The sequence below is a fragment of the Mastigoproctus giganteus genome, chromosome 2 (assembly GCF_048544385.1).
Source record: "Mastigoproctus giganteus isolate SK-2022 chromosome 2, ASM4854438v1, whole genome shotgun sequence".
NCBI classification, from domain to species: domain Eukaryota; kingdom Metazoa; phylum Arthropoda; class Arachnida; order Uropygi; family Thelyphonidae; genus Mastigoproctus; species Mastigoproctus giganteus.
In genome coordinates, this window is record NC_143576.1 from 121,133,899 (window position 1) to 121,150,289 (window position 16,391).

Sequence of the window (16,391 nt, forward strand, 5' to 3'; positions counted from 1 at the left end):
TAGGCAGTTTGGGTTGGAGGTTGAGAAGATGAAAGAAGATATTTGTTGACATTAGACTTGAACTTCTGTAGACTATAATTTTCAGGAAATACGTATGAAGGAAGGTTGTTTCAGAAAACAGCAGTTGAATGAATAAACGAGGAAGATGAAAAGATACTTTTCCTTGATGGGATGATATTGAGTAATGAGATCTATAATATCATTAATGTTTGTGTGGAAGCCTCAACAGTTCCATTGAATTAGTGTATCTGTCATTTGGGTTTAGATGATCCCTCAGATTGGTTCCTTGGAGCTATTTTTTTTCTTTTTCTGCTTTGGTTTTGTCTTTTTTTTGGAAAATAGGGTCTACCTGTATCCATTTCTTCTTCTTCTTCAACAAAAATTAAGGATGGGGTCCTCTCTGGGATTTCCTATCTCAATATCCATTTGTTCTGTTATCTTTGTTTCTGAATTACTTTTCCTTTCTTTGTTTACTTTTCTTCTTATACTTTATGCGTCATTCAGGGGAAAAGATAGAGGAGTATTGACCATTTTTCCTTGTTGCTTTTTTGTGGTGGTGAAGATTTGTAAAATTCACAAGCCCATTCTGAGATTGATTCTCTTGGGGGAATTATAACATCCGTTTGTGTTCCAAAGCATTTTGAATTGGGAAGTTTCATTTCCAGGGTTTTTTTGGTTGTGATAACTTGAGCATAAGAAGGTTCGTTTTCTATGTTTATTGCAATCGCTTTTTTTGCTTCTTGATATGAAATTCCATTTTCTGCTTTGTACTTTTGTATTATTTTTTCTTTCTTCTAGATTTCACACTTTTTTGAGTATGTAGTATGTTCCCCTGTACAATTTGCACATTTATATCTTCCAACTATGCAAGTAGAAGTATATGTTCTTGGAATCCATAGTTTGCATTTTCCTCTACATAAGAGTCTGTGAATGCCCAAACTTCTGGAAATTGAAACAGGAGAGGGTTTGGGATGTGTAATATTTGGGATGTTTTGGTCTAATATTGCAACGTAAATATCCTGCTTTACTGATCTGGGTGACTTCGGTGTGTTAAAAGTGAGTATTAGATTCCAGGTAGGGGGTGATTATCCCTTTTTAACATTGTTGACTCCTTGTTCCTGAAGTTTACTTTGAATTTCCTCTTCAGGTGAAAGTCCCATTCCACAATGATGCCTTTTGACATATTAAGGTATTATGAGATTGAGGGGGAGAAGACAGAGAGTGGTAATCAATGGACACTGCTCATCGTGGACTAATGTTATTAGTGGAGTCCCTCAGGGTTCAGTATTGGGTCCATTATTGTTTTCTGTATTTATAAATGATATTGATGATGGTATATCAATGTCCAAGTTTGCAGACAATACGAAGGTTGGCAGGGTTGTCAAGGACACTACTGACACTATGCTGCTGCAACAGGATCTGGAAAGGTTGAGCAGATGGGCTGAGAGGTGGCAAATGAAGTTTAACATTGACAAATGTAAAGTACTACATATGGGAAACAGCAACCCCAGAGCAAAGTATCAACTCTGTGGTACTACACTGACAGTGGTAGAGAATCAAAAGGACCTGGGGTGGTTGTGCAGGCAGATATGAAGTTCTCTGAGCAGTGCAGACGGGCTGTAAGAGTAGCTCATGGTGTATTGTCAATGATATATAAGAATTTTTCTAGCAGGGATAAGGAGGTGATTATTCCCTTGTATAAGGCAATGGTCAGACCACTCCAAGAGTACTGTATATAGGCCTGGAGGCCTCATTTCAAGAAGGATGTAGAGCTGCTGGAACGAGTACAGAGAAGGGCAACAAGAGTAGTGAATGGAACAAAGGGGTGCTCTTACGAAGAAAGGCTTAAGTTTTGCAAATTACAGTGTCTGGAGACTTGGCACCAGCGAGGCGATCTGACAGAGGTGTATAAAGCCTTGAATGGTTTGAGCATGCTCAATGCTGATGGGATTCTCCCTCTTGCTCAGAATAATTACCTGAGAGGGCATAAATTCAAATTGAGGAAAGACAGATGTAAGATAGACGTGCGGAAATTTGCCTTTAGCCAGCGGGTGGTTGGTTGGTGATACAGACTTCCATCCCTTGTCGTGGAAGTTGATAGCCTAAATAAGTTTAAGGCTCAGCTGGACAGGTATTTCGAACGAACAGAGGGGTAAAGTGGAAGTGGTTATTTTATTATTTTTGTATTTATTTTATTTTATTTTGTTTTTTTTTTTGGCTGATGCTGCATAAGCTTGCTTTCTTGCATCAAATGCTTCTACTAATGCTAATGAGGGGATACTGTTACTGGTATTCCTGCAAAGGTTGCCATTTGTAACAAACTTTCAGAATGTTTAAAATGGGCTTTTTCTACTAAAATATCACCTCATTTTAATCTCTTAACATTTTTTGATGGGCCAGCAAAACTCTCAAGAATATTTTGTATGAGAATGGTGACAACTGGCTTACAGATTTCTCAGTATTTGAATATATTATATTGTTATGGGGCATTTAACATATTTATGTCAGTTTTTATCTCTTTTTGGAGACAGAGTCATTTCTGTTGTCTTTTCTAATCATTTTAGATGTATCTCTGAGAGAACTAAATTCTTCATATCCTGGATCAGTTATATTTGGACCCACGAACCCAGTGGATTCCTGGGTATTGGTGCCCATCTTTTTATAATCAGGAAAACTGAGACATAAAATTTAATATTTTATGTCTCAGTACTGTGTACTGTCTCAGTATCAATACTGTAAAAATAGTAAGGTGCCCAACACTGAAGCCTAATGGACTCCACTCATAACATTAGTCCATGAAGATTAGTGTCCGTTAATAACAACTCTGTACCTATCACTCAGCCATCCCTAAACATGGCAGTAGCTTGGCCCAGTATCACACTGCTGCAATTTGTATAGCAGTTGTTCAAGTAGAACAGTATCAAAAGCTTTATGGAAATCTAAGTATATGATATTAAAATTATTTTTGGATCACTGGAGCATAAGTCTTGCTTTAAGGTCTCTAACTGCCCACTTTGTGCTTTGATCCCTCCTTGTGAATAGGAGGCAGATTTGAGGACTTAGGGGATGTCCCTTCAGTCTGTAGAGTCATCCCTTAAATCAGTGGTTTTCAACCTGTGTGCTGTGGCACAGTAGGGTGCCGCAACAACATTCTTAGAGTGCCATGTAATTTCGGTTTAAGTTACTTAAAGTTGTTATTATTATTTATTTTTTGAAATTTATAAATTTATTTCATTATAAAAAGGTGTACGGTATCCACTGTACCATATCTTTTTAATTTTGTGGTGATCTATAATTGATGCTTTATTTAGTACCTCTACATAAAGAATAAAATTATTATATAGGTATATATAATAATTTCATTCTTTAACACTGTGGTAGGTGTTTCTTTTGGCCTAGGGATGCCATGAAAAAATTACTGGGACACTAAGGGCACCGTGAATTGAGAAAGGTTGGGAACCTCTGCCCTAAAACATCAATCTGTTAAAAATCAAATCAAGAGTATTACTTTTTCTTACTGTCTCTTTAAGTAGTTGGTATAGGAAACATGCAGTTCTACTAATGAGTAAGCGACCAACCATAAGTCTCAATCAACATTCAGAAAAGTTAAAAACTTTCCCAAAAGACATTCTGATTTACTGGCACACTATTTGTGTAAGATAAAGAACCATTACTTGGCCTATAACATACTGCTATTCTCGTTTTTGTATTCCTGGTGTTAATATCACATGCTTATATCATAGCAATCCATGTCAGTTGGCTGTACTGTTTTATAAGTGGAACAGGACCAGGGGGCAAAGGTTGATGATGTTGTAGAGCAGATATGATCTTTTAAGCGCACAAAAGGTGATATTGTTGTACACATTGGCACTAATGATATTAAGAGTAGGACACCGGCGGAATTACTTAACAAGCACAGGTCAATGTTGAAAAAAGCCATCAGTTAGGGTTGAATTTGACAGTGTCTGCAATTCTGCCCAGACATGATAGGAAGTAGCAAATGACGAGAGCCTTGTCGATCAATTTGGCCCTGGAGAGATTTTGCAAGGCTCAAGGGGTAGAATATTTTTCAGCCTGGTCTGTGCTTGTTAACAGGAGAGACTGCTTTTACAGGGATGGGATACACTTAAATAAAAAGGTTGCAAGAATATTTGCTAATGCTATCGAGGCAGTGTTAGGTGGGTCAGAAAACTGCTAGCTTGGGGGGTATATATGGACTAATAGATTAACAGTAGCCACTGGCATAGGTGAAAGTAATTCTTGCACTGCTTCTATTAGAATGAGCAACAGCCTGGAAAACAAGGTGCAGGGGATTTCAGAGACTGCTGGGAGTCATTGCAGAACAAATACATGGGCTGTGTTAGGGTAGCTAAGAATTGGTGTACACACATGATACTTGTGTGTACCAATGTTAGGAGCTTGGTAAATAAATTTGATGAATTTGAGGTGTTGGTCAAAACATCAAAGGCAGGTATTGTTGGTTTGTTTGTTATTTGGTTTTTAGGAGCATTAGCAACTAAGGCCATATTGCTCCGGGATATGCGGTGGTCATTCCCTAACCTTTCCGCATCCTCCGTATTTGGTGGTGACAGGCTCGAACCCTGGTCTAATCAAGAAGCGTATGCTAAGCACTGCTGCTCCTTCCCACCTGGCTACGGAGGCGCCTAGGTATTGTTGGGATATCAGAGATGTGGTGTCACACAAATATAAGGAATGCAGAAACGGAATTTGGGGAGTACAATGTGTACAGAAGGATAGACAGGATAGGAAGGTTATGCTATTAGTTAAGAAACATAAAATATAAGGAAGTACAGCCAGTCAACATGGCTGGACAGTGCAGTGTAGAGTCAGTTTGGTGTGATATAAGCACTGGGAAAGCAACATTAACAGTTATAGACCTAATGACTCTGATGAGTATAATAAACAAATGTACAGAGAATTAGAGTGGGCCAGTAAATCAGAGTGTCTTATATTGGGGAATTTTAATTTTTAAGATATTGACTGGAATTTGTGGGTTGGTCACAAATTGGAGAAACAGACAAACACACTAGAAAAACTTGTGGATTTATTAGATGATTGTTTTCTACAGCAGAATGTTCGGGAGGCAACTAGAGGGAGTAATACTCTTGATCAGTATTAATTCTTCATGCATTAAGAATCTGCAGATAAAGGAACCACTAGGTGGCAGTGATCACAGTGTGCTGAAGTGGTATTTACGGAAAGAGGTAACTACCATCAGAGGTAAAGGGAAGGGTTTTTGCTTTCGTAAAGGTGATTATGTGGTTTGAGACAGTATTTAAATTCTATATGGTAGGAACAATTGATGTTGCCAAGAGCAAATTCAAAATGGGAAGCATTCAAAGAATTAATCTTGGAAGTCACTAGGATTTTCATACCAACTAAGAAATATTATTCACGGTTTAGGCCTAAATAGATGTCAGATGAACTAATGAGACATGTGCCAGAGAAGAAAAATGCATGGGATACATATAAATTAACGGGTGACACAGAAGCCTATGATAGATATAAGCTGGTCTGTAACCAAGTCACAAAGGAGGTTAGGCAGGCAAAGGCAGATTACGAGAAATCTTTGGCAAAGGATGCTTTAAAGAAAAACAGCAAAGAGTTCTTTACTTATGTAAAATCTAGAAAAAAATGGGATGAATGAGATTGGTTCAATTGATATCGATGGTTGAACTGTTGATGATCCTGCTCAGGAAGCTAACAAACTAAATGAGTATTTTGCATCTACATTAACACGAGGAGTTATTCAGAGAGGGGAATGCCAGAGGTGAATTAAACTCTGGCAGTGAGTTAGATGATTTTGTAATAACTGAGAGCAAAGTGGAGGAGAAATTGTTGAAGATAAACATAAGAAAGGCACCTGGGGTGGATGGGACCTATCCAGATATATTGAAGGAGGCAGCAAAGGAAGTAAGCAAACCCTTAGCCATAATTATGAGAGCTTCCTTGGACTCAGGGTAGGTACCCATGGACTGGAGATATGCATATGTGACCCCAATTCACAAAGGAGGATCAAACGGTGACAAGTAATTATAGACCTGTTAGTTTAACTTCTGTTCCAGGGATTATTAATGGAGGCACTGGTTAAAGAATCACTGCAGGATCATCTAATGGGTTGCTAAGGGGAAGCCTTGTCTGACCAATTTGATTGGATACTGTGATGTGGTCAAAAAAAAAAGGAACTGGATGCGATGAATAATTTTGATATCATATATTTGGATCTTAGAAAGGCTTTTGATACCGTTGCACATGGAAGACTGCTGCACAAATTGGAGCAGTGTGGCATTGGAGGCAAATTGCTGCTATGGATAAAGGGATGGTTGAGTGGGAGAAAACAGAGTGGTAATCAATGGACACTGCTTTTAGTGAACTAATGTTATTAGTGGAGTCCTCCAGAGTTCAGTGTTGGGTCCATTGTTGTTTTCTGCATTTATTAATGATACTGATGATGGTATATCAGGCTTAATGTCAAAAGTTTGCAGACGATATGAAGGTCGGCAGGGTTGTTAATAACACTAATGACAGTACACTGCTGCAACAGGATCTAGAAAAGTTCGCAAATGGGCTGAGAGGTGGCAAATGAAGTATAACATTGACAAATGTAAAGTACTGCATATGGGAGTAACCCCAGAATAGCATATCAGTAACCCCAGCATAGCATATCAACTATGTGGTACTACACTGACAGCGGTAGAGAATAAAAAGGACCTGGGGGTAATTGTGCAGGCAGATATGACGTTTTCTGAGCAGTGCAGATGATCTGCAAGAGTAGCTCATGGTGGCCTGTCAATGATATACAGGAATTTTTCTAGCAGGAATAAAGAAGTGATTATCCCCTTGTATAAGGCAATGGTCAGGTCACACCTTGAGTACTGTATACAAGTCTGGAGGCCTCATTTTAAGAAGGATGTAGCGCGTCCGGAACAAGTACAGGGAACGGCAACAAGATGAATGTTGTTGATCAAAATTATGAAGGAAGGCTTAAGTTTTGCAAACTACAGTGTCTGGAGACTAGGCACCTGCGAGGTGATCTGATTGAAGTGTATAAAGTCTTGAATGGTTTGAGCACGCTGAATGCCGATGGGATTGTTCCCCTTGCTCAGAATAATCGCCTGAGAGCAAATATTCTGAGGAAATTCAAATTGAGGAAAAACAGTTGTAGGATAGATGTGTGGAAGTTTCCATTTAGCCAGCTGGTGATTGACTGCTGGAACAAACTTCCATCTGTCATTGTAGAAGTTTATACCTTAAATAGATTCAAGGGAGAAACAGACAAACATTTGGAGGAAGTGGATGGGTGAAATGTTTTTTTTTTTTTTTTTGGCTGATGCTATATAAGCTTGCTTTCTTGCATCATGTGCTTTTATTAATGCTAATAATCTAGTGCTTTTTAACCAAAAACAAGATCCCCTCCCAACATCCTGCTTGTCCTTTCTGTATACATTTTACTCACTGTATTCAAATTCTGCATCCTCTCCCATGTCAGAATAGCACCATGCTTCTGAAATTCTTTTAATGCTTGCATATGATGGCTTAACCAATACTTCATATTTATCAAATTTATTTACTATGTTTCCAGAATTGGAGTGTAAGCAAGTATGTGTTTGTGTCCTTAGTATCTTTAACGGCCCATATAATTGCTTGCCCAATAAGGGTCCCAGGAGACCACGTAATAACTCTACCAACACTGCTGTCCAGAATACTGCATATTTGCTGTGTTTGCTGCATATTTCACAGTAACTGTAATAGAACTGGAGGACTTCTAAGAGCTCCTAGGAAGTTCCGAGCCAAAGTTGAGGTTAGCTGATCTCGGGTAGAGGGAGTACGATCATGAGTTATTCTGGATTTTTTCAGATATGCAAATCAACTGTGGGGGGGGGGACACATTTGTATGGACATAATACAAAATAGTACAACAAGCTCTAATTCGCTGATGCACCTAAAACCAACAACATCTGAAGCCCACAGTCTCCCAGATGTTGTTGAATTCATGAACTACAGAACTGATTACTGCTTTTACTTACCCTATACTGTTACTAAACTGACTACGATGGCTGTTTTATCAATTTCAAATTGCCTAATTTAGATCTTGTCTATATGAATCTGTGTGGCTTGATAAAATACTTCCTTCTCACACCCTCCATTATGTATATCTTTTCTGTGTAGCACATGCCACATTCAAATTCTATATCCCTTGTACAAGTTCCATGTACCTGATGTTCATATTTAATGTGTTTACAATGTTTCCAATTTATTTATTTGCCTGCTATTCACCCATGTACAAGTTCAAAACAGTTCTGACATATTAATCAAACATGACACCTTAGCTAAGGGGAAAGGAGCAGATCCAGGCATAAGGTAAATAAATATATCATACAGAAAAAAAATATTGTCACGAGTCAAAAATTAATAAAACAAACTTATCCTTCAGAAAAACTAGACTATAATTTATGAGAATCCTTACGTGATAGGCTCATATGTTATAATGAGCACATAAAGAACATTAAAATGCTAATGATAATATGATCTGAATCAATTACCACACACAAGTAGTTTCCCCTGATGCTCTGCAGTTCCTACTGCACATCGTGGTGTACTCATTGGTGGCACTAGGGTATAGGTATCTGACTTCTCAACTGATGCATTTCGTGATGATGAGGTACTACTAGAAGGTGTATTTAATCTTTGGACTACCGACAGCACAGTTAATCTACCACGCACAGTAGCCAAACCAATAATAGTATGATCTAAAAATAAACAATGATAAATAGAACATTTAAAACTTGCATAACAAATAAAATACTATAATACTAGCCAAAAAAATATATTTTTTGTCATATCTCCACAATGAAAATAAATGCACTGATTCCAAAATTCACCATAAAAAATCTCTATCAAGCCAACATCAAAAGATGTAATAATGTTTAATGTTAAAATAAAGGGATATATACGTATAATTCAAGTGTAAAAAAAATATTATACGTTCTCTATAACTCATTTAACTTCCAAAAAAATATAAATTATTGTGAAATAGTTATATTTCAATAATATATAATGTTATATTTCAATAATATATATAATATAAAGATTAACAGTACCTCTAATTGTCCTTAAAAATATTTGCTATTAAGGGATTTTCTCTTGTATTCCTGCTTACTCTCCCTCACACAAGGAACCAGCAATAATCCCTCATCATTACAGGATCCCAGCGACCTTGATACCACTTTTCCATCATGGAAATATCTTGATGAAACTGCTCTCCTTGTTCATCACTCACATCTCCCAGATTTAGGGTTAAATTTGAAAGTGTCTGCAATTCTGCCCAGCCATGATAAGAGGGAGTATATCAGAGAGCCTTGTCAATTAACTTGGCAATGGAGAGATTGTGCAAAGCTCATGGGGTAAGATTTTTCTCAGCATAGGCTGTGCTTGTTAACAGAAGAGATTGCTTCTACAGGGATGGGATACACTTAAATAGAAAGGGTGCAAGGATATTTGCTGATGCTATCGAGGCAGTGTTAGGTGGTCAAAAAACTGCTAGCTTGGGGGATTCACAGACTAATAGATTAACAATAGCCACAGGCAGAGATGAAAGTGATTCTTGCACTGCTTCTATTCGGAATGAGCAGCAGCCTGGAAAGTGAGGTACTGGAGTTTTTCAAGGACTGCTTGGAGTCATTATGGAACAAGTAAATACATGGGTTGATGTATATGTATAGAAGTGCATGTATACTTGCATATACACCAATGCTAGGAGTATAGTAAATAAACTTTATGAATTTGAGGTGCTGGTGAAGACATCAAAGGCTGAAGTTGCGGGATATCAGAGACATGGTGCCACACAGAGATAAGGAATGCAGAATTGGAATTTGTGAAGTGCAATGTGTACAGACAGGATAGAAGGGGAGGAGGGGTGATGCTGTTAGTTAAGAAACACATAAAATCTAAGGAAGTGCATCCAGTTGACATGGGTGGACAGTGCAGTGTTGAGGCAGTTTGGTGTGACATAAGCACTGGGAAAACCGATTTGAAAGCAGGAGTGTGTTATAGGCCTAATGACTCTGATGAGTACAAGGAAAAAAATGTACAGAGCAACAGAGTGGGCCAGTAAATCAGATTGTCTTATAATGGGGCATTTTAACTTCCCAGATATAGACTGGAACTTGTGGGTTGGTCACTCACAACAGTAGCAAGACCTTTGTGTATTTATAGGATGGTTTTTTCCTACAGAAGCATGTTCAAGAGGCAACCACAGGGAGTAATACCCTTGATCTGATTACCAGTGGTGATTATTCATGCATTAAGAATCTGCAGATAAAGGAACCACTAGGTGGCAGTGATCACAGTGGGGATTTACTCAAAGATGTGACTACCATCAGGAGTAAGGGGAAAGGTTTTGCTCTTGTAAAGGTGACTACAATGGTCTCAGACAGTTTTTAAATTCTATAGAGTGGGACCAACTGATGATGTTACCGACAGAAAATTCTAAATGGGAAACATTCAAGGAATTAATCTTGGAAGCTACTAGGATTTTAATACCAACTAAGGAATACTGTTCAAGGTTTACGCTTAAATGGATGTCAGATGAACTAATGAGACTCGTGGCAGAGAAGAAAAATGCATAGGACTCATATAAGAACAAGTGCATGTATACTTGCATGTACATTAATGCTAGAAGTATAGTAAATAAAATTGATGAATTTGAAGTGCTGATCAAGACATCAAAGGCAGATATTGTTGGGATATCAGAGACAGTGTCACACAGATATAAGCAGTGCAGAATTGGAATTTGGGGAGTACAATGTGTACAGAAAGGACAGACAGGATAGGAAGGGAGGAAGGTATGCTGTTAGTTAAGAAACACAAAATCTAAGGAAGTGCATCTAGTTGACAAGGGTGGACATTGCAATGTTCAGTCTGGTGTGACATAAACACTGGGAAAGGGAAAATAAGAGTAGGAGTACGTTATAGGCCTAATGATGCTGATGAGTACAATGAACAGGTGTGCAGAGAAATAGAATGGGCCAGTAAATCAGAATGTATTGTAATGGGGAATTTTAACTTTCCAGATATTGACTGGAACTTGTGGGTCGGTCACTCGCACACTAGCAAGACATCTACGGATTTATTGGAGGTTTGTTTTTTACAGCAACATGTTCGAGGGGCAACCAGAGGGAGTAAATACCCTTGATCTGATTATCAGCAGTGATTATTCATGCATTAAGAATTTGCAGATAAAGGAACCACTAGGTGACAGTGATCACAGTGTACTGATGTGGGATTTACTTAAAGATGTAACTATCATCAAGGGTAAAGGGAAGGGTTTTTGTTTTTGTAAAGATGACTACAGAGGTCTCACACAGTTTTTAAATTCTATAGAGTGGGATCAACTGATGATATTACCAATGGTGAATTCTAAATAGGAATCCTTCAGGGACTTAATCTTCGAGGCTACTAGGCTTTTCATACCAATTAAGAAATAATGTTTAAGGTTCAGGCCTAAATGGATGTCGGCTGAATTAATGAGGCTCATGATAGAGAAGAAAAATGCATGGAATGCATACAAATTATCAGGCAACACAGAAGCCTATAACAGATATAAGCTAGTCTGTAATCAAGTCACAAAGGAGGTTAGGCAGGCGAAGGCAGATTACGGGAAATCTTTGGCAAAGGATGCTAAGAAAAACAGCAAAGAGTTCTTATGTAAACTCTAGAAGGAAGGGAATGAATTAGATTGGTCCACTTAACAGAGATGGTTCGATCATTGATGATCCTGCACAAGTAGCTAAACTGAACGGTTTTTTGGATCTATATTCACAGATGAAGAGTTATTCAAGGAGGGGAATGCCAGAAGTTTATCAAACTCTAACAAGGAACTAAGTGATTTTGTGATAACTGAGAGCAAAGGGGAGGAGAAATTGCACCTGGGACAGATGGAATCTATCCAGTTATAATGAAGGAGGCAGCAAGGGAAGTAAGCAAACTCTTATCATAATTATGAGAGCATCCTTAGAGTCAGGGACAGTCTCCATGGACTGGAGATATGCAAATGTAGTCCCAATTCAGAAAGGGGGTTCAAAGAGTGACAAATAATTATAGACCTGTTAGTTTAACTTCTGTTCTGTAGAAAATAATGGAGTCACTGGTTAAAGATGGAAATACCTGTGGAATGCTTTTGTGAACTAAAGGACTCAATGGCTTGCCCTGTGACTGCTCTTATCTGGGCAAAAGATGGGCCTACCTATAATAGGTAGGTATTCAATGATTTCTGTCCACTCAGTGTATATGGGATTCAGGATACCTTTTTGTTTTAGGGATTATTTTATTTTATTTTTTTTATGAATCCCCCAAACACAAAAGATATTTGTTTCAGAAAACAGCAGTTGAATGAATAAACGATGAAAATGAAAAGTTGGTTCCGTGAGTTTGAAGTTGGACAGTAAATGGATGTTGTTCATGTGTTCAGACTGTTTTGGAAGAGAGAGTGGGAATTATAGAAGCCAATTCAGAAGAGCAGTGCCCATAAGAGTATCTGTAGGAAAGACATGCAGAAGAAAAACTGTACATCTATGAGTCTGAGAGTGCAGAGAGACTGTTAGAGAGGAGTCATTAATTAACCTAACTACTTTCTTCTGAATGGATCTAGAAGCTTGAGAGAGGTTTTGGGGGCACTGCCCCAGATGTGGGAACAATATTCCATGGTAGGGCAGATTTGCAATTTGTACAGAGTGAACAACTGTTTGGAAGACAAGTAATGCCTAGAGCAAATGAGAAAATCAATTTTTTTAGATGCAGAGGAAGCAATATTTGTAATGTGCTTGTACCAAGAGAGATTAAAAGTCAGGGTAATCCCCAAAAGAGATATATCATCTTGCCTAGAAATCGGAGTGTCACCAAAGATAAGCATTGGAGCAGAAGAATCCTCTTGCAAGATATAAGACAAGACTGAGTTTTAGAAGGATGAAATCAACTAAGTTGTGTTTGCCCTACAGGAGAATTACCTGGAGATCAGCATTTAAAGAATTGGTAGCAGATATTTGAGAAGTTGAAGCTGATTGAGCAGAGTGAGGTTTCTCAAACTGGAAAGTGGAATGCAATGTGCTATCATCAGCAAAACTATGGATAGGATTTCCGGTCAATGGAAGAAGGTCATTAATATACAAAAGGAAAAGAACTGAACTGTGGGGGGACACCAGCATTAGTGGAGAAGTTAGAAGACAGAGTGCCATCTATCATCACCCTCAGTGAGCGATCAGAGAGAAAACTGGATAACCAATTACAAAAAAACAGTTAGCAAACCATAAGATGGAAGCTTGCTTAGAAGACCTTTATGCCAAATACGATCGAAAGCCTTTGAGATGTCAATAGCAACTGCTTGTGTTTCACCAAACTTTTCCATTGAATTTGTCCATAAGCCAGAATATCACCAGTGGATCAACACTGACGGAATCTATACTGGCGAATGTTAATCACACAGAAAGTTTCTAGTTAGTTTAAGAGTTGGCGGTTAATTGATTTCTCCATTACTTTAGAAAGAGTAGAAGTAATTGCAATGGGCTGATAACTGGATGGGAGGGATGTATCACCCTTTATAGGAACTGGCTGAATATGAGCAAATTTCCAAGCAGAAGGAAAAATATTTTTGGAATAAGAAAGTGAAAAAAGGTGGCAAAGAACAGGAGTAAGTTCAGGAGCACAGGTTTTGAGAACAAGTGGAGAAATACCATCAGGACCTGAAGCTTTCTTAGCATCAAGATTCGTCAAAATCCTTCTGACATCCTTTTGATGGGAGACCACAGGAGGCATTGAATGGAGCATGCTAGGAATGGTGGGAGGTGTTTTACAAAGATCATTAATACATGAGTTGGAAGAAAAATGGGATGCAAGCAGGTCAGCTTTATCCTTGGCTGAAGTGACAATAGAACCATCTGGTTTTGATAGAGGTGGGAGCAGATGTGGACAAAAGTTGTAGCCAATAGCTTTGGCAAGAGACCAGAATGCTCGGTTACCATTAGGGCAAGAAGCAAGTTTATGGTCTCTTGCCAAAGCCAAAATGAAACTGAAGCGTTGGAAACAAGCCAATTACAATATGCAACATTCATCTCTTGAACAGTCTTCGCAGATTTATTGGAAAACTAAGGTTTAAATAAAGGACGAGATTTTAAAGTGGAGTGTGGAATAAAGAATTCTATTCCTACAAGAATAATTTCACTGACACGATCTGAGCAAACACTGACATCAGAAGTTTTGAAACAGTAATCCGACCAAGGAAAAGAAATTTTGCAGGTCATCCCATTTTGCATTCTTGTAATGCCATACAACATGAGATTTGGAATAGCCATGAGGTAAAGGCTCCAATGGAGAAGAGACAATCACCAAGTTGTGATCTGAGGTGCCTAAAGGATCATTCACTTCGACTGTGTACTTAGAAGGGTTGTTTGTGAGAAGTTCAAGTGTGTTGGCTGTATGGTTAGGATTGTCTGGCATTCTGGCAGGTAAATGAACAATCTGTGCACAGTTATTAGTAGTTACAAAAGCCTCAGCATCTCGACCAGTTGGGTCTGTGTGATTAGAAAACGGAAGCCAGCTGGAGTTGTGAACATTAAAATCACCAAAGAAAATTATCTCACCATTAGGAAAGTTGGACCGGAGAAAGTCAAGTTGCAAAGAGAGGAAGTCGAGGAGTTCCAAGTGATTAGTGGAGTTAGGAGAACAGTAGAGATAACAGATGAATTTGACACAATGAGGCAGAGAGATTTTGAGCCAGAGAAGATCGAAAAGAGGATATTCCAAATTACCAAGTCTCTGACAGGGAATATCGGAACGGACATATGCACAAGTACCACCTTTGAGGTGAAAGGAATCATACAGTGAATAATATGGGCAACTGAGATGAGCAGTGTTTGAATCAACCGATAACTGAGATTCTGTCAGAAAAAGTACATGGGGTTTGACAGACTGTAAGTGGAAATGGACATCAACTGAGCCCAGGTATATTTGTGAAATGAACTAGGAAGTGTGTGGGAGGTTTAGATCTTTTTGCAGATAAGTTTGCTCTATTAGTTTGACAATTCACGGTGTATTCAATAGTAAGAAAAAGTGGGGAGCATGCTGTATGAAATAATGAAATTTTTGGATATAGCATACACATGGTGAGAATATACCCAGATCCTTGACATAACGTGGCCTTGACAATGGCCCCCCCCCCAGCATACACCCTACTCAGACTCCCTCCACAGTCTCTATCTGGCAGAGTAGAGGTAGAAAGATTATATATTAGCTGATCCAGAAGCCTCCTAAAGAGTTACCAATGTCCAGTGTACTAACTAGCGGCTGGCCTGCGAACATCGTTTTTAGAGCTATAAGGAATGGTGATCATCCTAACCTGAAAAGACATGAATCATACTGCATGTTTTGAAGAGACGGGGAAGGGTTGGCCAGAACTTAACTCTGGAGACTAAACATGGGTTCCACCACTTCAAGCCTCCAATAAGCAAAATGTTGGTATTAAACCAGTTGATGAGAGTCATTTACCACCTATTTGTATTACCGTTCCTACAAAACATATTCCTGGCCTCGTTTTGTTCTTTATTTGCTTGACATTCAGCATTCCACCATACTTTTGAAGCAGAAACAATGGGATCAACTACAAGGTAATAATAGGATGGTAAATATTGTGGTAATCATTACGAAGGAAAGAGTTGTTTTCTATTATGAGCTTTCCTATTATTTGGCCTCTCTGATCTCTATTTTATTTCTCCCTAAAGGATGCTGTCCATTTTGATTTCTTAATATATCGTGCTATGAAAAAGATAGTTTAGTAATATATACAGGATGCAATTGTTGGCAGAAATATTACAAAATTTTGCCAGAAAATTATAAATAATGATGCCAATCAGTAACAGATTTTTTTTTTTTTTTTTTTTGTTGAAAGTATTTTTAATGAACAAATTTTTAGGTAAGAGAATGCCTTAGTCTTTCCAATTCAGCAAAAGCAACTATATTAATATTTTAAGGTACTTTCAAATATCTAATTAAATGGAGGCTACAACTGCTGATCTCTCTGTTCTCTCCAAACCTCAAGGATACCAAAAGGTATAGATAGATGTACGGCATGAACAGCCTAGCAAATATAAGAAACCCACATTTTGTTTTTATTCCCAAGTTTGCATCCCAAATATTTTTTTTTTTGTTTTTTATAAAGAGAAATTAATAAAGGGAAAAATATTTTCCCTTTATTAATTGTTATTATTATTAGTCATATGGTGCAAGGAAGCCTGAGGCTTATGCTGCATCAGGCAAAAAAAAAAAAAAAAAAAAAAAATTTTTTTTCTGAATTACCCCAAGAGAGAGAGAGAGAGAGAGAG

At 38.1% G+C, this 16,391-nt stretch overlaps 1 protein-coding gene across 1 annotated transcript in view; it reads right to left on the reverse strand.

Moving 5' to 3' along the window:
* The window catches only part of LOC150089533 (influenza virus NS1A-binding protein homolog), a 302,567-nt gene that overhangs the window by 109,019 nt on the left and 177,157 nt on the right, over positions 1-16,391 (reverse strand). The window contains exon 8 of the mRNA XM_090390017.1: positions 8,565-8,771. Within this exon, the coding sequence (XP_090246143.1) occupies positions 8,565-8,771 (207 nt within the window). The remainder of the gene's footprint in view (positions 1-8,564; positions 8,772-16,391) is intronic.